Genomic DNA, 24355 nt, shown 5'->3' on the forward strand with positions numbered 1-24355 from the left:
TAGTCAAAAACTGGAAACAACCCAAAAGTCTCAACAGGAATGGATAAATTTTGGTATAATTTTACAATAGAATACAGTATAATTTTACAGTATACAGAATAGAATACAGTAATGAAAGTGAAAGTGAACAAACAACATAGGCAAAAACATGGATAAATCTCAAAAACAATATTGGTGAAAGAAAGCTAGGCACAGTGTAATACATAGTAAATAATACTATATTTATGTAAAAGTTCAGAAACAGTCACAATTTAATGTATGGAGATAGAAGTCATCATAGTGGTTATCTCTGTGGAGAAGGGAGGGTGTAGTGATTGGGATATTCAAAAGGTAGGCTAGCTTTAAATAATTGCAAAGCCAGGATAAGAGCCAGTTGCAGTTGCAACACTAGAATAGCACCTTCTTTCTTCTCAATGACTTTTTAAAATTTATTTATTTATCTATTTATCTGTTTATTTATTTGTTTATTTTGGCTGTGTTGGGTCTTAATTGCTGTGCGTGGGCTTTCTCTAGTTGTGGTAAGTGGGGGCTACTCTTCGTTGCAGTGTGGGATCTTCCTGGACCAGGGCTCGAACCTGTGTCCCCTGCATTTGCAGGTGGATTCTTAACCACTGCACCACCAGGGAAGCCCCCTCAATGACTTTTTTTTTTTTCTCAATGACTTTTTATTGAGTTCTAGTTCATATTTGTATAAGATGAGGAGAAAAGTGAAATGATGAGATAAAATTATAAGTCATCTCCAAGTTAATTCATTTTAATGTAGTGGTTTGAAACCTGACTGCACATCAGGATGTCCAGGGAACTTAAAAAAGAAACAAAACTGATTCTCAAGCTGTATCTCCAGAGGTTTGGACCTAGGCATTGTTTTCTTGTTTCTTTGTTTTTTGGGGGGTTTTTTGATAGGTAAGAAGTGGATTTATTTAGAGAGATACACATTCCATAGACAGAGTGTGGTCCGTCTCAAAAGGCAAGCGGACCTTGGGAGATGGGCCATCTCAGAAGGGCATTGGTATTTTTTAAATGATCCGCAACACCTCACACCCATTACATTGGCTGCTGTTAAACAAACAAAGTAACAAGTGTTGTGAGGATGTGGAGAAACTGGAACCCTGTAGATGGTGGGAACGTAACACAGTGTTGCTGCTGTGGAAAACAGTATGGGATTCCTCAAAAATTAAAAATAAAATTACCAAATTACCATATGATCTAGCAGTTCCACTTCTGCACCCTGGGGATATATCTCTAAGTATTAAAAGCAGGGTCTTGAAGAGATATTTATACATCCGTTTTTTTTTTTTTACATTTATTTATTTATTTTTGCTGTGTTGGGTCTTCGTTTCTGTGCGAGGGCTTTCTCTAGTTGTGGCAAGCAGGGGCCACTCTTCATCGCGGTGCGCGGGCCTCTCACTATCGCAGCCTCTCTTATTGTGGAGCACAGGCTCCAGACGCGCAGACTCAGTAGTTGTGGCTCACGGGCCTAGTTGTTCCGCGGCATGTGGGATCCTCCCAGACCAGGGCTCGAACCCGTGTCCCCTGCATTAGCAGGCAGATTCTCAACCACTGTGCCACCAGGGAAGCCCCTACATCCATGTTTTTATAGCAGCACCATTCACAATAGCCAAGAGGTGGAAGCTACTCAAGTGTCTGTCAATGAATGAATGGGGAGACAAAATGTGTATACGTATAATGGAATATTATTAAACCTTAAAATGAAGGAAATTCTTACATATGCTACAATATGGATGAACCTTGAGGACATTGTGCTAAAATAGATAAGCCAGTCACAAAAAGACAAATACAGTATGATTCTACTTATGTGAGATTCCTGGAGTAGTCACATTCATAGAAACAGAAAATGGATTGGTGGTTGCCAGAGGCTGGGGAGACGGGAGAATGAGGAGTTGTTTAATAGGTATAGTATAGAGTTCTGGTTTTGTGCGATGAACAAGTTCAGGAGGTTAGTTGCTCAAAAATATGAATATACTTAACACTGCTGAACTGTACACTTAAAATAGTTAAGATAGTAAATTTTATGCTATATGTAGTTAGCCACAATTTTAAATGAAGGATCCACAAGTGATTAATATGCAGCAGGAGCTGAAAACTAACACTGCTTTAATGAAAAAAAAAGGTAAATTGGCTAAATGTTAACACTGAAAAATGGACAATTTATTTAATAGTCATACTTCGCTGATACACTTGGTAGTACCTTTGCTCTTTTATCCTTAAAGTAATAATGTTGTCTAGGAATGTTAGATACCATCTTTCTGAAATACTCGTGAAGCTTTAAAGTATTTTATTTTAGGTATAGAAATATCCACTAAAGAGTAGCATATTAACACTTGTCATTTTTCTTCCTAATAATTCACTTTTAAAATAAATCACTTTATTTACATTAGCCAGAAAAATTCCTTTGCCTTTCTCCCTTCACTGATTAATAATTGTAGAATAATGATGTACTCAGATAGTTATTCTTTAACCATCTCTTTAACATTCCCTGTTATTTCATTTTTACCAGGAATTTATAGACTTTTCCTACTGAGACCTCAATTTGTGTCTAAGAAAGACAGAAAGAAATTACTGTAAAAGATTGGAATAACTTAAATCATCCAAAATGGAAGCGTACATAATGAAACAACTTTTAGTACTTCCATAGAAAAAGGTTCGTATTTGTTTACAAATAAATTTATCATTTGGCTTTTCTTTTTTCTTCTTCTTCTTTTTTTTTTTGCTGCCCTAGTCATGATATGCTTTAAAATATGAAATCTGCTACTCTTGAAGAAAACTTTTCTGTTCCTATAAAAACCATTTTAAAGGTGCTTTGAAAATAACTCAGTTTTTTTGTTGTTTGTTTTCTGGTTTCTTTTTTTGTTTGTTTTTTAGGGCATATACCTATAGACAACATTAGAATATAAGGACTTGAAGCAGTTGAGAATGTCTCTGCCAAGTCGACAAACAGCTATTGTTAACCCTCCACCACCAGCATATATAAATACTAAGAAAAATGGGCGATTGACGAATCAACTGCAGTATCTACAGAAAGTTGTCCTGAAGGCTTTGTGGAAGCATAGTTTTTCCTGGCCTTTTCAGCAGCCTGTGGATGCTGTCAAACTAAAGTTGCCTGTGAGTGTATCTTATAATTATATTAGTTTAAAACAAGTAAAACCCTGTAAATATCCTCTGATAGAAATATTATGAAATATATTTAACTTAATAAATAATTATTCAGCACCACTAAAGAATATCCCAATGACTATTTTTTCCTAAAACAAAAAACTCATTTTTCTGAGCATTGAAATTCTTATTTTAGCAAGTTGTGGTAAATTTTAAGTATCAACATATGCTTTCTTGTTTATAGCATATGTCCCTTGACCTTTCGGTGTAAGGTTGTCATAAGTGTTCCCTTCTCCAAGAAGTCACTCTTGACACGTCCTGACAGACTTAGGTGTTTCACATACAGAATTCAACTTTAGGTCTTATATTAAGAATTTTAGCCATCTGATAACAGAATGGTTAAGTAATTTGTAATATAACTTGTAAACTGTAGAGCTGGGATTGTACTCTGGATTTGTCAGACTCCATAAATTCTAGTTTCTTTTTCTTCATGCCCTTGTTATTTTCCGGGATGGTTCTACTCTTATATTCTTTCGTTATTCTTTCTTTATTGGCTTTTTTTTTCTTCTCTCTGAAGAAAAATGCCATGGTAATCAACTTTGTTTCTCATCGCAAAAGGTTTTGGTTTCTATATTATCGCTTTTAATCAGTTGCTCTCTCTAGTTACAGGTGTATAGCTTCTTAAATTTGTGTACCAATTGTTGTAGTGAATTCATTCTTACTACTAACATTTAGAATTTCTTCTTACACCATAGGATTATTACACCATAATAAAAAACCCAATGGATTTAAATACAATCCGGAAACGCTTGGAACATAAATATTATGTGAAAGCTTTGGAATGTATAGAAGACTTCAATACAATGTTTTCAAATTGTTATTTATACAACAAGGTCTGTAAGCCTTATGCTATACTTGCTAATTCTTTTCTCTTACGTACAGAGCAAAGAGATATGTATAAACAAGTGTGCTGATTTCAAATTTCAAGTCTTGATTTGGGGTACATTCCATATTTTTAAAGATAATGTTTTTTACTTTATTTCCTAATTTTCATGTATCAATATTTGTTCATTTTGCCATATTTTTTGCTATATTTTTGTCTGAATAGCTATAATGGCTTATTATGTTTTAAAAAATAAAATACTAATGATTGCTGGTTTCTGTGAATAAAGTGTTATCTCAAAATGTTCTCTACTACACTTCTGCCTTTTTAGTTAAAATATGAATGATAAATCTTATTATACACTAATCTTGGTTAAATTTTTATGGTATGGATCTCTAGTTATAATCTAAGAAGCCAAACAAATGACATACTTATTTTTTCTTTCAATAAATTTATTTATTTATTTATTTTTGGCTGAGTTGGGTCTTTGTTGCTGGGCGCGGGCTTTCTCTAGTTGCGGTGAGCGGGGCACGCGGGCTTCTCATTGCCGTGGCTTCTCTTGTTGCGGAGCACGGGCTCTAGAGCGCAGGCTCAGTAGTTGTGGCGCATGGGCTTAGGTTGCTCTGCGGCATGAGAGATCTTCGCAGACCAGGGTTCGAACCCGTGTCCCCTGCATTGGCAGGTGGATTCTTAACCACTGCACCATCAGGGAAGGCCAAATTACATACTTCTGAACTTCATACAAGTTAACTTAAAGATCAGACACACTGTGTTATATCTCAGTAGTAGTTTTGCATTTGTGTTAATGTGTTAGCCTGTATGATAATATATGTGGACATTTTGAACTTAATCTTCACTTTTGTCTTCATCCATAAAATTGGATTTGTGTATTCAATTTTCCTCCATATAGGATTCCTGTTTCCCTAAGTACTGCATCCTTTTCAAGCTGTTCTATGCTATCTAAAATTTTTAAAACTTATTTTCCATTTATTCAAAATCACTAGTGACACTGAAATGTAATAGAAATGTTGGTTTAGTTTCCAAGGTAATCATCAGTGCCACCTTATGTATAATAGATTTAAGACTATTAGCTACTATGATTTTTTTTAAAAATCAGAGCTAATGGTATTCTGTAAGTACCATTGGCAAATTCATTTTAATTTAATAATTGTAAGGAGTCCTCTTACATTTAATATTTTAAAACAAAATTCAGTAATTTTCCTGAACTACCTAACTTAGAAATAGGTGTCTGCTTTAGGCCTTGCTTTGTAATTTAGTTTTTTCTCAGTAGTCAAGTAAAGCAAGATGAAGACTTCTAAGCAGATAGTTAAGATTTAAAAACTTAGCTCTACAGTGTCACTTTATTGCTTAGTTAATTGAAAATTGAATCACATCAAGTCAAACCATGAGGTACTTTTCACAGCCATGAACAAGTTTTACTTTATCCTATTTGTAAGGTAGAAATTCTAATTTCTAATACCTTTTTGTATTAGTAGGATTGGTTGGATTTTAACCCTTAGTGCTCAGAATGGCATCCTCAGTCCTTTTTAGAAGTTATAGGGGTAGGATGTTAGAATTTTAAATGCGAGCTGCTATACTTAATTTAGAAGTGATAAATACTGTTTAGTAAATATTGTCTAAGAGTACTATGGCACTGCCTTCACTAAGGCAGCCTGAATTATAGAAATTTGATACAGTGACCATACTGTGTAAACTTATGTTACATTTTATATATTTTCTAGCCTGGAGATGACATCGTTCTTATGGCACAAGCTCTAGAAAAGCTGTTCAGACAGAAATTATCTCAGATGCCACAAGAAGAGCAAGTTGTGGGTGGTAAGGAAAGAATAAAGAAAGGTAAGCAAGAAAAGGTTTATGTTCTCTTTCTTTCTCTTTTCCATATATATTTGAATGTGTGTATAAGTATAATGACTATAATTAAATAATAAATCCCTGGGAATTCCCTGGCAGTCCAGTGGTTAAGACTTGGCACTCTCACTGCCAAGGGCCCGGGTTCGATCTCTGGTCGGGGAACTAATCCTGCAAGCCATGCGGCATGGCCAAAAAAATTAATAAATAAAAATAAAAAAATAAATAATAAATACCTGAAAGGAGGTAGACATCTAGAAGTCCTTTTACATCTAAAACGTCCCTTTAAACAATCTGCTAAACCTTGAGCACAAGGATGGCTATCATACAAGATTGGGAGGACTGTATAGATTATGGCCTTGGAGCAAAGTTTCCTATAGAATAGTGCCATTCACTTAGTAGGCACCAAGTAATTCACAGTTACTATTTTAGTAGATCATGTATCTGTGCTATACTAATTAAGAGGGCCAAAATTGCCAGCATTTCTCTGTGTCAGAAGATCCCATAGCTAAGAATGAAGTGTTGCTGGTGGGTCTGAAGATTCTCTTTTCCTAGATCTTAACTCAGAACTTTAGGGGGAGATGTTTTACAGCTAATAATCCTAATATTTAAATATGAAGTTATAAAATTAATCTTAAGTATTCAGATGGGTTTATTGTAGAGGTTAATCAAGATTGTCATAGGTCAAATGTTGGTTTATCTTTGGGTCACTGAAGCTGTAAATCTTGGTTAAGTTACTTAATCATTCCATGTTAGTTTCCTCATCTATAATATCTGGAAAATATTTAGCTTTCATGGTTGTAAATTTTTGTAAAGTATATGTTAAGTGGCTGGGACATATGAGACTTGTACCAATTCAGGTGATGGTTGAGGTTGTTTTATTGATAGTATGATGTACTTTTTTGCTGGTTGTTAATAGATCTTTAGGATGGGTCATGACTTATAGCTTGCTTTCCATCCATCCTGTGAGATACTCACTTTTTAATAAAGTTTTTATTTTATTATTTTTGGAGAAGATTGATCGTAAGTCTGACCATATAAGCATAGGTTTCCACAAGAGGTTTAAAATAAGCCCTTGTGAGGCAAAAAACATAGATCAGTATGTTACTTAAATTGTTAAAACAAGGTGATAATTATTGCTGACTTAAAATATTATCTCTAGCAAGGTGAAAATTACTTACCTTTAGAATGTTTTCCTTTAAAACAACACTTTAACAGTTTCTTGATGGTTAAGTTGTAGCTACTTATTTCAGGTGCTCAGGTTATTGCTAAAAGCATAGGTTTCCCTTAGACAAAAGTTCTTTGACTTTGTTTTTCTGTCAGTACCTACTTGGATGTTTGTCCCTGTAAGGCACGTACTTTGGGCCTACAAAAAAGTATAACCACCCTAACTCTCAGTTTAAATTTAAGTTAGAAATAAAACTTTTTAAAATAATAAGGCAATGCATTACAATAAGTGTCAGGTGAAATTACACGTGGTGTGTGCTATGGTTCAAGAGTGAGAAATTGACTTGCACTGGAAAAGCTGGGAAGGGCTTTAGAGGTGATAGAACTTGATTTTGGCCTTGACAGATAGGTAGGATTGGGCTTTGGTGTGAAGGTCTAGGTTTCCAAGTAACTTTTAGTAGGAGCTTTCTACTGCCTAAGTCATGTCATTTTTCATGCACAGTGGTAGGGAAACTGCCATGTGACAGTAGCTAGTCTAAATAATGTGGTTACATGTTGATACTTTATGGCAAAGAAAAAAAATTTTTTAAGTAGTACATTGAATTGGTGTTGATTTACTGATTGAACAAATATTTGGGTACCTCTTATGTACCAGAACACTGTTCTGTATTCTTGGGATATATCAATGAACAAAACAAAAACTTTTGCCATCTCGGAGTTTACATTCTAGTAGTGAAAGAGAGACATACATGATAGGTTCAAAGTAGGCCTCATTGAGAAGTTAAGATTTGAACAAAGAACATTCCAGGCAGAGGGCTCAGCTAGGGCAAAGGCCTTTTCCCTTCCATCACTTTGGGCCATTGCCTTCATTTATGACCTGGATCTTGCTTCCCTCCTTACCTTCTTAAGGATTTTATTCCTTTGGTTATCCCCTTTGTTTCATGCGTCATTAATCTTTCATTCTCTATCAGGTTAGTTTTATTATACTATAAACATGCTCTAGTATCTCATCTTTAAAACTCATCTTTTCCCTATATCCTTCCAGCCACTGTCCTGTTTTTTGCTTTCCTCTTACGTACTCATGAACTCACTTCAGTATAGGTTCTAGCCTTACTACATCACTAGAAAGGTTCTTGTCAGTAGTCTTTATGTTGCTAAATTTAAGTAATATTTTTCTGTTCTCATTTTACTTGATCCCTATCAGTTGCTTTAGAAGGCTGCTGTCTCTTGAAATGCCTTTATTTCTTGGTGCACACTAGTTGTGAGGGTTTACTTCCCATTCTATAGTCTTCTTGGCCTTATCATCCTCTTCTACTCAATCTCTAAATATTGAGGTATTTTTCAGGGCTTGATATTAGATATTTTCATAAAATCCATCTGTGTTCTATTAACTCCCAGATTTATAGAATTTGGAGAGTCAGGGATACTATATGTTGTATGTCAAATGATAATGACATGGAAAAAACAAGAGAACTAAAGAGTAGTGGAATAGAGAGGGTTGCTTTATATAGGGTGGCTTGAGAAGGTGACATTTGAGTAAAGCCTGAAGGGAGTGTTGAAGTGAGCCATGAGGCTGTCTCCTGCCGGGCAGAGCAAATAGTCTGCCTATGGTTACCAAACTTGAGGACAGCAGGCCAGTAGTCTGGAGTGAAATAAGTGAGGGGAAGGGTGATAGAAAGTGAGGTTGGAAGGAGCGCAGAGGTAGGGGGAAAAAGTAGAGAGGTCACATGTTTCCTTACAAGCCATTGTGAGGGCTTTGGTTTTTACTTGGAGAGAAGATTAGAAACCACTGGACATTGAGCAGGAGTGTCATGATCTTATTTGAATTTTAAAAGATCCCTTTGCTTGCTGTTTTGAGAACAGACTATAGGATGTAAAAGGCAGAAGGGGGGGGGGCTTCCCTGGTGGCGCAGTGATTGAGAGTCTGCCTGCCGATGCAGGGGACACGGGTTCGTGCCCCGGTCCGGGAAGATCCCACATGCCGTGGAGTGGCTGGGCCCGTGAGCCATGGCCGCTGAGCCTGCGCATCCGGAGCCTGTGCTCCGCAACGGGAGAGACCACAACAGTGAGAGGCCTGTGTACTGCAAAAAAAAAAAAAAAAAAAAAGCAGAAGGAAAGAAGGCCTTGTAGGATGCTACTGCAATAATTCAGGGTTATTACCACCTATAATAATAGTTGGATTCTGGATAAGAAGATAGAGCAAAAAAGTTTGCTAATGGATTGGAAATTAGGTTTGAGAGAGAGTGGAGTCACAGATGACTCCAAAGTTTTTGGCCTGGGCAATTAGAAGAATAGAGTTGCCTAGATGGAAGGATGGGCTTTTGAAATAGTCATCCCTCAGAATCCACAGGGACTGGCTCCAGGACCCATCCGTGGATACCAAAATCTTCGGATGCTCAAGTTCTTTATATAAAATGGTATAGTACAGTGGTCCCCCGTATCCGTGGGTTGCCTCTGAGTGTTGTATCCAAGGTTGGTTGAATCCGCAGATGTGGAACCTATGGATACTGAGTGCTGACTGTAATAGATTTCAAGGTGATGTGATCCAAATGTCTCCAGTCCTAGCACTGTCTGGGAACGTATAGGGCAAAAGAACATGCACAAATGTTCCTTTGATAAGAGAATTATGTTCACATCTGTTGTTCTGTGTTAGCCAGTGATGGACTATCTGAAACAAATGTCCTAGGATATTTATGCAGAGCATTCTGAAGACCTCACGTAGTACCACATAGTTATCACCAGGGCGTCTGAAATTTTTGCTCGGGTTTACAGCAACCTGAAGCTAAAATCACAGAGCTCTGTTAGTCTGAGTTTAAGCCAGGCACCTTTCTGAATAAAATTGATAAACCTACCATTAATATAACAGGTTTTGAAGTCTCCAGTATTATATCTAAATCAGTCTAACTGTCAGCAAGTATGTGTGGGAGGGTTTCAAAGGGGAATGGGAGTGTAAACTGTGTTTATATTTTTAAAAGCTGAACTAAATGTATTAAAATAGAATGCTAAAAGAAAAATAGTTTTATGTTTTACTCAGATACTGACTCTGGTTCACACTTTACTAGATACTCAACAGAATGCAGCAGTTTCTGTTAAAGAAAAACAATCCCTCAAAGCACTGGAAAAAATAATTAAGCAGCAAGCAATTCCCTCTGTATTTCCCAAAACATCTATTTCTCCTTCAAACATGGCACAAAGTGCTCCACTGAACTCTGCCTCACAAACAGGCACCCAAGTAAGTTTACTGTAGCATTAAAATGTTTCAGTGTAAGTTTGATGTGATGTCTGTACCTTTTTTTTTAAACATCTTTATTGGAGTATAATTGCTTTACAATGGTGTGTTAGTTTATACCTTTTTATAAGTTGATAAGAAAATTGATCTTCAGCATACAGCAGTCAGTCTTTTTGTCTGTGTACATTTTGTGAACAGAGACCTGGGAGGCAAACCAAATTTTAGAGATTCCTTAGGTAGAATTTGAACTGATTTAGTATCTTTGTAGTATTAATATCAGTTGTCTAACTACTTTTTTTTTTCTTTTTTGGGTGATATAACTTTTATTGGCTCACAACTTGGTGGGTTGATAATTTTCTTTTTTAAAATTGTATACCTTAGCTGGTTTCAGGTGTTCAGAAACTTTTTGATATAACCATGACTTTTTCCCCCCATCTTTCATTGGTCTCAAAGGTTTGTACCAGACAGTTCTTTGGGATGTGGGAAGGAAATATCTGAACTATTTATTTTACCTATGAAAGAAAAATTAACCTTTACTAATACACGGAAGAATTGGTGCTAAATATCATTTCCTTTTTTTAACTGATAAGGGTAATGATCAAAGTGTGAAAACTGTTGCTCTGAATGTCACCTTATATATAGTTTTCTTTTTGTTTTTAAATTGTTTTGTTTTAGGTTACAAAGGGTATGAAGAGGAAAGCAGATACAATTCCTACAGCTTCAGTAGTTAAAGCAAGTGGTGAATCTTCCCCAACACTTACAGAAAAAAAATCAGGGAAAATGCCACCTATAAAAGAAAATGTGTTGACGAATGTTTTGACGGATTCTCAGCAACAATATAAAGTTGTAAAGAATGTTCAAGTAACCGAACAATTAAGGCACTGTAATGAGATTCTTAAAGAAATGCTTGCAAAGAAACACTTGTCATATGCATGGCCCTTTTATAATCCTGTTGACATTAATGCTTTGGGACTGCATAACTACAATGATATTGTAAAAAATCCAATGGATCTTGGAACCATCAAGGTAAATGTTGTGTTAATAGGAGGAACTTCTTTTCTTGATTATAAAAGTAATCTTGTCATCATAAATTTAAAATTCAGAAAAGGATAAAAGAAAAAATCACTAGTAGTCATACCACCTGAAGTAAATCATGGGAACATTTTTTTTTTTTTTTTTTTTTTGCGGTACGCGGGCCTCTCACTGTTGTGGCCTCTCCCGCTGCGGAGCACAGGCTCCGGACGCGCAGGCTCAGCGGCCATGGCTCACGGGCCCAGCCACTCCACGGCATGTGGGATCTTTCCGGACCGGGGCACGAACCCGCGTCCCCTGCATCGGCAGGCGGACTCCCAACCACTGCGCCACCAGGGAAGCCCCATGGGAACATTTTAAAGTGTTATGTTTTTATTTTCTTCAGTTCAAACACATTCATGGTTATTTACCACAATGTTTGAGTTACAGTATGTAATACAACTCTACCCTGAATTTTTACTTTGTAGATATTTTCTTGTTATATATTAAAAGTATTTTTAATTTGCATAATTATAACACAAAAAAGGTTTTTTTGGCAAGGCATTTATGTGGTTTCTAATCCTCTCTGCATTTTTTGGTCTTCTGCCAGATTGGTAAGTTTTCTTTATTGCTGATTTGGAAGCTTTAAATTATTGGAAAAATTTAATTATGTGTATTCATTTTAAGGGAAACTACTAAAAGAGTAGAACTGTAGCATTTTCAAAATGATGCATTATCTCAGTGTTCCTCCTGAATGACTACTCATTGTACTCCCTGTTCTTTATTATTGTCTAGAAGTTTGGTTCTTTTAAACACAGTTTTGTTTTATTATTTCATCATCAACATTGTTTATTAACATGTTACTAATTTTAGTGCTTACCCTCATTTCTTGCTTCTTACTCTTTCCCCTCTTAGTGTTTCTTTTTGCTGAAGTGCCAACTTCAGTGGTTCTTCCATGAGCATTTATAGGTAGTAAACTCTTAATAGCCTTATCTCTGAAAGTATCTGTATATTGTCTTTATTCTTGAATGGTTCTTTAACTGACTATAGAATTCTAGAACGACCAGTTATTTTCCCTCAGCACTAGGACAATATCCTTTGGCATTTATTGTTGCTGCTAGGAAGTCTGCTGTCAGTCTACTTGTCATCCCTTTGTAGGCAGTCTGTCTTTCCTCTCGCTGGTTGTGCATTTAATTTTATTCATCTTGATTGGAAATTATTGCTTTCAATCTGAAGTTCATGTTTTAAGTTCTAAAAAAATTTTAAGCATTATCTCTTCAAAATATGCTTTTCTACTTTCCCCTAATACTTACATGAGAGGTCATGAAACAATACCTGAAATAGGTAAACCTGAGCTGAGTCTTAAAGGATAAGTAAGACTTAGTAAGTTATAGCATCGGTCCCCAACCTTTTTGGCACCAGGGACCGGTTTCGTGGAAGACAATTTTTCCATGGACGGGTCGGTGGGGGGATGGTTCAGGTGATAATGCAAGCGACGAGGAGGCGCAGATGAAGCTTCGCTTGCTCACCCGCCATTCACCTCCTGCTGTGTGGCCCTATTCCTAGCAGGACTGGGGGTTGGGGACCCCTGAGTTATAGGACATTCCAGGCAGGGGGAGCAACTTGGAAGGCCCTCAGATCATAAAAGCATCCAGAATACAATATTTAAGCCAACATGAGACACAATATGAAGCAGTGAGTAGGGGAAAATGAGACTGGATGGAAACGGGGGCTTGAACATGAAAGACCCTCATTGTAGAGGCCTAGAGCTGGCATTAAACATGAGGATTATGTCCTCATATTTGATTCCTACAGTAACTTCTGTAGCAGCAATGTGGAGACTGGGTTATTCAGGAGGCTATCATAGAATTCCAGGGATAAGAAGATAGTGACTTTATTTAATTTAGTTCTCTGAAATCATTCCCAGTTGCCAGTGATCTGAGTGGTAGAAAATTATGTTTCTTGTTTTAGTTTTGTGTTTCTTTAATTACAAATGATGTCTGGCATGCTGTATTTGTTTATTGGCCTTTTGTATTTATTCATGGATTGTCTGTTAATATACACTTGTTTTGCCCAGCAGTCTATAGGATTTTCTTGACTGCTCATTTTTCTTTTTATAGTGGCTGCCTAACTGGCTACTCTGTATCCTCACTTCTATCCACTTTATATGCAGCTACCTAAAAATGTAACCCATCCTGATATTTCTCTTCTGTTCAATTTTTAATGTCTTTTCATTCCCAGGAGAATTTTAATACAGTATAAACCTTTCATTCAGATGTTCAAGGCTCATTTAAGGAGTTTATTTATTCATTGTTTTCCCACAATCAAACTGGTCTGTCCAAGATTATCTGGAAACACTGTTTTTTTCCTGCTTTTGTGGTTTTGTTCCTGTTCTCTTCTTTACTTGAAACACCCTCCTTTGTCTCTACTTGTCAAAATTTACTGGATTTTTTCAAAGTCTAAAAATACAAAACAAGCGTAGCAGAATTTTAATGTTTGTCAAATCTGGATGGTGGGTATCTAGTTTTGGTATTATCTATTATTCCTCTGTATGTTTGAATTATTTCATAATATAAACACTTAACATAGGTGCTCAAACAATTATTGAACTATATTGTTGATGAATCCTGTAATTTTTCCTTAATTTAGGCAAAAATGGATAACCAAGAATATAAACATGCGTATGAATTTGCTGCAGATGTTAGATTAATGTTCATGAATTGCTACCAATACAGTCCTCCAGATCATGAAGTAGTTACAATGGCAAGAATGCTTCAGGTGAGTTTTTACTTGTGCTCTGAAAGTGAGTTTCCTCTGAACATAGTTTAAAAATTTTAGAACCATAACTCAAGAGATAAAGAATATACCCCCCACCCCCACCAAGTAGTAAAGCATAATTTAGACTCTTAAAATTGTGGGGGTTGTTTGTTTTCTGAGGCATAGCATCCATTCGTAGTAAATCTGTTAATGAAGCTGCCCTACATATAGAAGGTACTGGGGAAGTAGTAGTGAAGAGAGGACAGTAGGTATCTGAGAGAGGGTTGACTGCAGTCAGTGTCCCACTGAAGGGAAGGCTCAAGGACTTCTGAGGCTAAGCCATTGGCAGGTAGTAGAATGATGCACCAGCCACAGGGCAGATCTTAAAAGGACTTCCCCTATATAATCTGAGAGGTCTGTCTTACCTGGAAAAATGGAGAAAAGTTGCTAAGGTTGGTAGGCAGGGAAGCATGAGTCTTATTATATTTCTGGTAAATCTTTTTGTCCTCCAGTTTTATAGGGATATAATTGACATTGTATTAGTTTAAGGTATACATTATGATATATGTATATATTGTGAAATGAGTACCACAAGGAAAAATAGAATTCTCATCAAAATATGACACTGAGGGGCTTCCCTGGTGGCGCAGTGGTTGAGAGTCTGCCTGCCGATGCAGGGGACACGGGTTCGTGCCCCGGTCCAGGAAGATCCCACATGCCACAGAGCGGCTGGGCCCGTGAGCCATGGCCACTGAGCCTGTGCGTCTGGAGCCTGTGCTCCACAATGGGAGAGGCCACAACAGTGAGAGGTCCGCGTACCGCAAAAAAAAAAAAAAAAAAAAAAAAAAGACACTGAGGGAATTCCCTGGCAGTCCAGTGGTTAGGATTCTGTGCTTTCACTGCCGAGGGGCCAAGTTCAGTCCTGGTCGGGTAACTGGGATCTGGCAAGCTGTGAGGTACAGACAGAAAAAAAAAAATGACACTGTAATGTACCTTTTCTTAAAAGGTGTTATTGCTGCATTAAATCAGAAACGCAGAAGACCTTAACAGTCTGATTTTCCATTATAGGATGTTTTCGAAATGCATTTTGCAAAGATCCCAGATGAACCTGTTGAGAGTATGCCTGTATGTTACATCAAAACAGATACCACAGAAACCCTTGGTAGAGAAAGGAGTAGTGAAGCTTCCTCTGCAGATGACTCTTCTAGTGATTCTGAAGATGAACAAGCTCAGAGTCTTGAAAAGCTTCAGGAGCAGGTAGTTGTTTATATTGATACAAAGTTTTTATATTCTTTCTATGAGCTGCTGCTGCTGCTGATCTATTATAAAATCCTATTTGTAGATTAAAAGCTGTTATATTTAGATCACGTATTAACTGTGACTTTATTTACTTCTTGGCACATTTTTAATGTTTAATAGTCTTTTCCCACTCAAAAATATATACATCTTAAAATTCTGTTATTTATATTCCTAATCAAAATAAATGCCTAATCACAATTCTCATTGAAACAATTTATATGACATAACCTGGATAGTTTATGGATGAGATCTTTATTTAACATTTGTTACCTTTTGTGATAAAATGTTAACCTGCTTTGAGCTCAATCCTGAAAAATCAATGATTTAAGACTTAAGACTGCCTGGAAAAATTAATGATTCTTGTTCTGTTTTTAGATGAATATTTAAGTTTATGGGTTGAGTACATGGTAGTCTTTGAAATTTAACATACGCCTTTCAAAATAATGAATTTGTGAAATGAAATATCAACCTGAAGGAAATGAATTTCACAAAGGATAATGTTGACTTTTGAGTGCCTTCATTTTTTTCTACTGTCTTTAATTATTTAGAGCCATGAATGTTTAAAGAATTTTTCCTTTATCAGCTTAAAGCTGTTCATCAACAGCTACCGGTTCTGTCCCAAGTACCTTTCAATAAGCGAAAGAGAAAGAATGAGAAGTCTAAAAGGGAAAAGAAAAAAGAAAAGATTGATAATAGAGGTGAAAATCCAAGGAAAAAGTTTAAGCAAATAAAATTAAAGGAAAAGTCCAAGTGCAAGTAAGTATCTTTAATGATGCCTTATTAAAATAACATTATCTAAAATACATTTGATTAAATTTAACTTTTGTTACAGTCAGCCAAAGAAGGGGAAACAACAGGTCTTCGCTGTGAAATCTGAAGATAAAGATAATGCTAAACCTATGAACTATGATGAGAAAAGACAGTTAAGCTTGGATATAAACAAACTCCCTGGAGATAAACTTGGGCATGTCGTTCATATAATACTGTGCAGAGAGCCTTCACTGAGAAATTCCAGCCCTAATGAGATAGATATAGACTTTGAAACACTGACAGCATCAACACTGAGAGAACTGGAAAAATATGTTGCTGCATGTCTGAGAAAAAGACCAGTAAAACCTCATGGTATGTATTTCTTTGTATTAGTAGAAATCAGTCTGGTATTTGTGTTAGTTTTTGGTCGTACTCACTCTTTTTTTTCCCTCCTAAATCACACAGGTAAGAGAATAATGAAGTCCAAAGAAGAACTTCATTCACAGAAAAAACAAGAATTGGAAAAGCAGTTACAGGATGTCAGTAATCAGTTAAATTCTAGAAAACATCAAACAAAACGTAGGTACCGGTTTTTAAAATGTTCCTGTAACTATTTAATGTCTGGCATTTAAAAAAAATACATTTATTTATTTATTTATTTTTGGCTGCATTGGGTCTTTGTTGCTGCACACAGGCTTTCTCTAGTTGCGGCGAGTGGGGGCTACTTTTCGTTGTGGTGCATTCGCTTCTCATTGCAGTGGCTTCTCTTGTTGCGGAGCATGGGCTCTAGGCATGTGGGCTTCAGAAGTTGTGGCACACGGGCTCAGTAGTTGTGGCTCGCGGGCATCAGTAGTTGTGACTCGCCGGCTCTAGAGCACAGGCTCAGTAATTGTGGCACATGGGCTTAGGTGCTTCACAGCATGTGGGATCTTCCTGGACCAGGGCTCAAACCCGTGTCCCCTGCACTGGCAGGTGGATTCCTAACCACTGCACCAGCAGGGAAGAGCCTAATGTCTGCCATTTTTCATGTCTTTTTGTATTCTGTAGCTGAGAAAACTCAATCATCCAAGGCCATTGGAAGTGGTTCCCGACTGAGTGAAAGCAGCAGCAGTAGCAGCAGCAGTAGCTCATCAGAGTCTGAAAGTAGTAGCAGGGATTCAAGTTCTTCAGACAGCAGTGATTCCGAATCAGGTTAGCTGTCCCCTTAAGTATACCTCTGCTTGTGGGGAAATATTTTTCTTGTAATATTGAGACTTATCATTTGAAGAAATGTTCATTACTTACCCAGAATCTATGGTTTGGATGCCACACTTATTATTTAACTGCATGTTGACAATCTGAACTATTTTCCTTAAAAGAGATACTGTGTAAAGTGAAACTTCATATTATACGTATGTGACTTACAGGCTTGTAATGTTGAAAATAATTTACTAAAGGTGGGATAGTCTGATATATAATATCAGGTCCTAATACCAAAAAACAGCACAGAATAAAATGCTGATTTTCACTTTTTAATAAAAGATTATTTGAGGACATCTTTCACTTTATTCTCTGATATATCAAATCACTCTAATGTTGCAAAGTTTGCTCTGTTGTGACAATATATTCTGAATTGAATAATCATTTTGAATTAAGAAACCAGTCATCCCAGAAAACGTGTAAAGCAGATTTTTTTCACTTCAGTGTTTTCTTCACTGTGGATTATTGTCCATTTATAGAAAAATGTACTTTAAATTCAGATTCTCAGTTATGCTAAAGTACCATGTTACCTTATATAGTTTATCATCAACTATATCAAGCTTAAGGCATTCGTGTTTCCTTTGTACTCTTTCACTCTTTCTTTGTACTCTTTGTACTCTTCACTGATGGTTGTGTAGTTGACAGCTAATCCCTGCCCCAGGTTTCAGACTTGGCAGAGGCATTCCATCATTGTTCACCAAAAGGCACATTCAAATACAGGGCACTTCCGGGCCTAAAATTTTGCTTTATTTTAAATGAGACATTTCTTGTTTGTCATGAAATTCAGCTCTCTTTAAAACATCCCACACAGAATATTGTCACATTAGGAATTCTTACCGTTTGTAAGAATATCCCTCCTATTTCAGTCCGGTAGTAAGGGTCTGCTCCGTTACAGTACATTGTTTCACTTTTGGTTCTCTTTAATTTGTGGTGCTGATGTCTGCATTTTGTTTTTACATTTCTGAAGTATATAGTGGTAAACATTTTTGTTAGAATAAACAGAGTTTTTACTTTTGTTGAAATTTGTCACACTAGAAAATTTTTAAATTAATTTAGGACTCAGATTATACATTATTTTCTTATAGTTGACTTTTTAAGCATAAAAAAGTACTGAAAAAACTCTAGCTTGCATTTAGTATTTTAAATTGTGACTAGCATTTGTAATTTCATCTAATAAAGAATTTATGGCCTAATAAGTTAGAGCACTTTGTCTTTTATTTGTAGAATAAAACTCTTATTAAATTATCTAATTATATATTGACTACTGATCAATAAATACCTTGAGTATTAGCAGAAAAGTACTTCAGAGTGCTTCAGTGAAGTACCTTAATTTTAATTTGAATTATCGGTTTCTGATAGAATCTTCCAATATGTTGCTTGAAGGAAAGAATGTTTTTCATCTATTGTGTTCTTAAAATAGTATAATATATATTATGTTTTCCTAACTTTCTAGCAGAATAACTCAGCCTCAGAATTCTGATTTTAAAACACTATTTAATTTTTATTTTATGACTATTTTATTTTATTTTATTCTTGTTTGATGTCATCTTTTCCAAGTAACTGGGGATGTTTTTAAAAACACTGTTAAAATCAAGGTAGCAAATTTTTATATTTCAATCTACTTTATGGATAATGTATAGGTTTGTGACACTAAGGTCAGTTTGTCTACTAATAGGATAGTATGAGTTATCATTTATCTTTGAAATTTTCATTGTTTTATGAACCAACTACATACTTCATTGGAAAAACACTGTATATGTAGGTTATAAGTTGCAAATGCAATGCTTACCTTAACAGGGAAAGAACAGTTATCTCTTTGCTTAATAAAATAAATTAGTAAATGAAGCAATGGGAGCTTTTCTCCTGTTAACTTCAGTTGTACCCATTAAAATACTGTAAGGCTCTTGATTTCTAGTGTGTAAGCTAACAGCATTTTTTTAACTTTCCTGAGAACAACAAAAACTATAAGTAAAAGGACTGCAAATTGTGAAAAATAATTAATTCAGACTATATCAATAGCTATACCTATTGTAAGAATAAGCAAAGCATCTACCATTCTTAATAATGCACATGATGTTATCAAGAAGCAGATGACAAATCCCAAGTCTAAGTTTCAGGGTGAGGGGAAATGGGGCTGTGGAGAAAATATAATTTGTGAAAATTAGCTATATTAGCAAAAACTTTGTTACATAAGTAAAAATTAACTGAAAATGTAAATAAGATTTTGTAACTTTAAAATTTATTACGGGCTTCCCTGGTGGCGCAGTGGTTGAGAGTCCGGCTGCCGATGCAGGGGACGCGGGTTTGTGCCCCGGTCCGGGAAGATCCCACATGCCGCGGAGCGGCTGTGCCCGTGAGCCATGGCCACTGAGCCTGCGCGTCCGGAGCCTGTTGCTCCGCAACGGGAGAGGCCACAACAGTGAGAGGCCCGCGTACCGCAAAAAAAAAGAAAAAAAAAATTTATTACAATTTGTCAAGAGCTGAAACTTAAAATAGGAATATCTTGATTATCAGAATTCTGATTAAATAAGAGTTTTGATTATTTAAAATAGGACATATGCATATAATTTCATTTCCCCAAAATTTTAATAGTGGAATCTTTTCTGAAAGCTTCTGTGAGAAATTCTTTTCTGATAGAAGGATATTGATCTTTAGTAATTTTTCTTAATCTATTTTTTAATACCTGTCTTCCTGGATTTTTTAGAAACTTGAGACTGTATGCAGTTTTCTTAACGAAGTCACAATCTCTTATTTATTTATTTATTTTTTTGTCACAATCTTTTATAATTTCTGTTATCAAGGACAGCTCTCTAAATTAACTTTTCGAAATTCTTTAATAGTATTGACTCTTAAGGTTCTTCTGTAGTTTTCTTGTATTATGAGTTTCTCTCTTTACTGCAATATTATTCTGTTTAGGTATGCTGAAATGTTTTAAGGGTGACATCTGTGAAAAACACTTAAATGTTATAAAGAGTGTTAGAGCTGTTTACACATTAATTATTATGTTCTATGTAATCTTAAACCTTATTTTATGCATGTTTGAAAAATATGGAGTAATTCTGCTTCATTAAATGGGATTAATTAAATGGCAGGGGAGTAAGTGCCAAGGAAAGATTCATTTTAAAATTTCTTTAGTTATAATTTCAAACAAGATACTAAATCAGTTCCAAGATAGACTTGTAATGAAATCCCAAATCTTTGAAAACTATAAGCAAGAAATCTGTGGGCTAGAAGCAGTACTTAATTGCAAATTTCAATGTGATTCGATTTTGCCTTTTAAATTATCTTCTTGAGTTACATTGGCATATGCAAATTGTCATGTGCCAAGAAATCAAGAACGATGATTGGGAATTCCCTGACAGTCCAGTGGTTAGGCCTCTGCGCTTTCACTGCCAAGGACCTGGGTTCGACCCCTGGTTGGGGAACTAAAATCCCACAAGCCGTGAGGCGCAGCCAAATAAATAGATAAATAAATAAAATAAAATCCTATCTAAAAAAAAAGAACAATGATTAAACATTGGTATAAATATAAAACCTTTCTAAACTGTTTTTCATAACCCAAAATATCATTAAATGCCAGATCAAAGATATAAATGAGGCTTGACAATAAAATGAATTCCAGATACATATATCCTATGTTAGCTGGGCTGCGCTAGAATGTACACACAAGCAACTGAGAGTTTTCTAATGCTCAACAAGGTTGGCTATCTTGAGTGATATAATAGGGAGGAATATTATTAACAGATTTAATACTATTACTGAGAAACCATCAAATGGAGCAGCTCATAGGTAATAGTGCTTTTTTGATGCTATCCTTGTAGGAAATAACTTCAGGAACTGTCTAAATGTTAGCTCAGATACTTGATTAGTGTGGAATAGAATATTTTTCAGGAATGATTATCATTTCAATTCTTACAACAGTTATACACAAAGAAATTGAATGGTTATGGCATCAATTCTTTACCTGGTTAAGACAAAGTGAATTTGTCACTTCATATTTTGGACTTTTTGCTTTTATTGGCTTCAGTGTAGTGTTCTAAAAGTGAAATTTATGAAATTCTTTAAGTACCAATTGTTCCTTTTTTTTTTTTTAACTTTCTTAATTATGGTGACTTAAAAGGAGTAAAATAACTGTTTCTCTTTAGTACTACAACCCACATCTTCTGTAGAAGTGACAATGATGCATTTTTTTTTCATGCAAGGGAAAAAGGACAAACTTTGTCCAAGTTTAGATTTTATTTTACCTTTTAAGGGGGAGAATGGTTTAGTAAATGTAGGAAGTATGAAATGACAGTTTGGAGTACTTTTCATCATTCAAGCTAGAAAGTTTAAGAGAAATGATTAGTACTCATCATGTAAATATTTTAAACTTTCATTAGTTTTCTCATCAATTAGAGTGTTTTTAAAGCCCCAGAAGGATAAATTCAAGGACTCAGACTTGATTAAAAACTTGCATATATTGAGGTCTGTACTTGAGCCACGAGTCTTAGAAATAGGGATAAACTTTGTCATGTGAATTTAAAAATATTGTGTTCAAACTGGGTCTTACTGAATAAACAGGCTGTCTAGAATAGTGTTTCTCAACCTTGGCAGTACATTAGAATCACCTGTAAAACTTTAAAAAATAGTGTCCAAATCTGAATTGAATGGAGAGTGGGGCCAGGTAAATGTAGTGTTCAAAGTATCCCATGTGTGGACTTACCTGGCAGTCCAGTGGTTAAGACTCCACACTTCCAATGCAGGAGGCCCACATTCGATCCCTGGTCCGGGAACTATGATCTCATGTGGCGTCGCCAAAAAAAACCCAACAAAAACAAAACAATGTATCCCATGTGACTACTGTGCTGCAGTGTTTGAGAATCATCAGTCTAGGTGTTTTTTTGTTTGTTTCCACTTTCTAAACTCTAGTTAAAATTACTTTGGTAAAAGGAAGAGGCAGCTTATAATCGGTTTGTTCTTCTATATTACATAAGCACCACACACTTAAATCAAAATACCAAAACATTCTTTAAAGGGAGCAGATTTCTTTCGTTCAAAGTACTTGATTTTTATCAATAGAACATTAGGGGATAAGCTTGGGCAAATCATTCAACATCTCTGGACATACTTTCTTTCCTATAAAATAAGGTAATAACTTCCAATCACTTTTCTGTACCCTGTCCTATAAAACAGAAGTGTGATTTGTTTTTCTAATTTAAAAATCTTCAGTAATTTTTTCTGCTGTAATGGCATTACATTCTGGTTTTACATTATGTATGGTATTATATTCATATTCAATTTATCAAATTTTTTAGTCAGTACTGGCTTGCTGATAATATTTGGTGTCTCTGGAGCATTGATCTCAGTGCTTTGATAGGTGATGGTTATTAGCAAAACTTTCAATCAAATATTTGATGCCAGATCTCTCTCTTTTTCTTGATTCTGTGATTAAAATTTTTGCTTAGTTTGAAATGAAAGTTTTCCAATGAAAGTTTTATATTGAGGTTTTTGGGGAGCTGTGAAAATAAAACACATTATATAATGTGCAAAATATTCATTTGTTTAGTAGTTAACATATTTTATCCAATTGGATCCTCACAAGGTAGGTATACATATTATCACAGATCCCTGGTGAAGTTGGTTGACAAGCGTGTATGTTGTCACTATAGTGCTCAGTTTTATTAATGTTTGTAAGACCTGGTAGGGCTTCTTCATTTATTGAAATGTGGTCTTAAGCTTGATAGTGAAAATGTGTATGTTTGCCTTTTAATTCCAAAGGCCAGGAACTCATAAATAAACAGAAATATGCAGTTTTATTTTACTATGTTCCTGGAAAGTCAGCTACATAAGAGTAGAATGAGAAGCAAAATACTGAGTTTTAGGCTATCATTATTCATCTATCTATAGTCTGTAAGACTTTTTTGAGGCACACTGTATTTGGTGTTTTTGATTTTTTTTTAATTAAAAATCTTTGATGCCTTTTGCTAGTGCTTTTTAGATTTTGAGGTGCTAGTTTTTATAATAGTCCTGAGCTTTAGTTTTATGTCAGAGAACTAAGATAATGCCCTTGAATTTTTCGTCAGAACACTAATGTGGTATGTTGTATTTTTACTGTAGTTAAGAGTTTATATCATTGAATAATTTGTTTAGGTGCATATTTGGATAATTAAGACAGATGTATATCACTAATCATTAGAGAAATGCAAATCAAAACTACAATGAGATATCATCTCACACCGGTTAGAATGGCCATCATCAAAAAATCTAGAAACAATAAATGCTGGAGAGGGTGTGGAGAAAAGGGAACCCTCTTGCACTGTTGGTGGGAATGTAAATTGATACAGCCACTGTGGAGAACAGTATGGAGGTTCCTTAAAATACTACAAATAGAACTACCATATGACCCAGCAATCCCACTACTGGGCATATACCCTGAGAAAACCATAATTCAAAAAGAGTCATGTACCAAAATGTTCATTGCAGCTCTATTTACAATAGCCCGGAGATGGAAACAACCTAAGTGTCCATCATCAGATGAATGGATAAAGAAGATGTGGCACATATATACAATGGAATATTACTCAGCCATAAAAAGAAACGAAATTGAGCTATTTGTAATGAGGTGGATAGACCTAGAGTCTGTCATACAGAGTGAAGTAAGTCAGAAAGAGAGACACAAATACCATATGCTAACACATATATATGGAATTTAAGGGAAAAAAAATGTCATGAAGAACCTAGGGGTAAGACAGGAATAAAGACACAGACCTACTAGAGAATGGACTTGAGGATATGGGGAGGGGGAAGGGTAAGCTGTGACAAAGCAAGAGAGAGGCATGGACATATATACACTACCAAACGTAAGGTAGGTAGCTAGTGGGAAGCAGCTGCATAGCACAGGGAGATCAGCTTGGTGCTTTGTGACCGCCTGGAGGGGTGGGATAGGGAGGGTGGGAGGGAGGGAGACGCAAGAGGGAAGAGATATGGGCACATATGTATATATATAACTGATTCATTTTGTTGTAAAGCAGAAACTAACACACCATTGTAAAGCAATT

At 35.7% G+C, this 24355-nt stretch overlaps 1 protein-coding gene across 3 annotated transcripts in view; it reads left to right on the forward strand.

Moving 5' to 3' along the window:
• The window catches only part of BRDT (bromodomain testis associated), a 60159-nt gene that overhangs the window by 8492 nt on the left and 27312 nt on the right, over positions 1-24355 (forward strand). For all 3 annotated transcript variants that reach the window (XM_079909301.1, XM_079909300.1, XM_079909299.1), the window contains 12 exons: positions 2519-2662; positions 2884-3123; positions 3870-4007; positions 5740-5854; positions 10096-10265; positions 10938-11288; positions 13923-14051; positions 15099-15287; positions 15913-16085; positions 16162-16451; positions 16545-16658; positions 17127-17270. In XM_079909301.1, coding sequence (XP_079765427.1) covers positions 2935-3123; positions 3870-4007; positions 5740-5854; positions 10096-10265; positions 10938-11288; positions 13923-14051; positions 15099-15287; positions 15913-16085; positions 16162-16451; positions 16545-16658; positions 17127-17270 — 2002 coding nt within the window. In that variant the 5' untranslated portion in view covers positions 2519-2662; positions 2884-2934. The remainder of the gene's footprint in view (positions 1-2518; positions 2663-2883; positions 3124-3869; positions 4008-5739; positions 5855-10095; positions 10266-10937; positions 11289-13922; positions 14052-15098; positions 15288-15912; positions 16086-16161; positions 16452-16544; positions 16659-17126; positions 17271-24355) is intronic.

Source organism: Stenella coeruleoalba (assembly GCF_951394435.1).
Source record: "Stenella coeruleoalba genome assembly, chromosome: 1".
Taxonomy (NCBI): domain Eukaryota; kingdom Metazoa; phylum Chordata; class Mammalia; order Artiodactyla; family Delphinidae; genus Stenella; species Stenella coeruleoalba.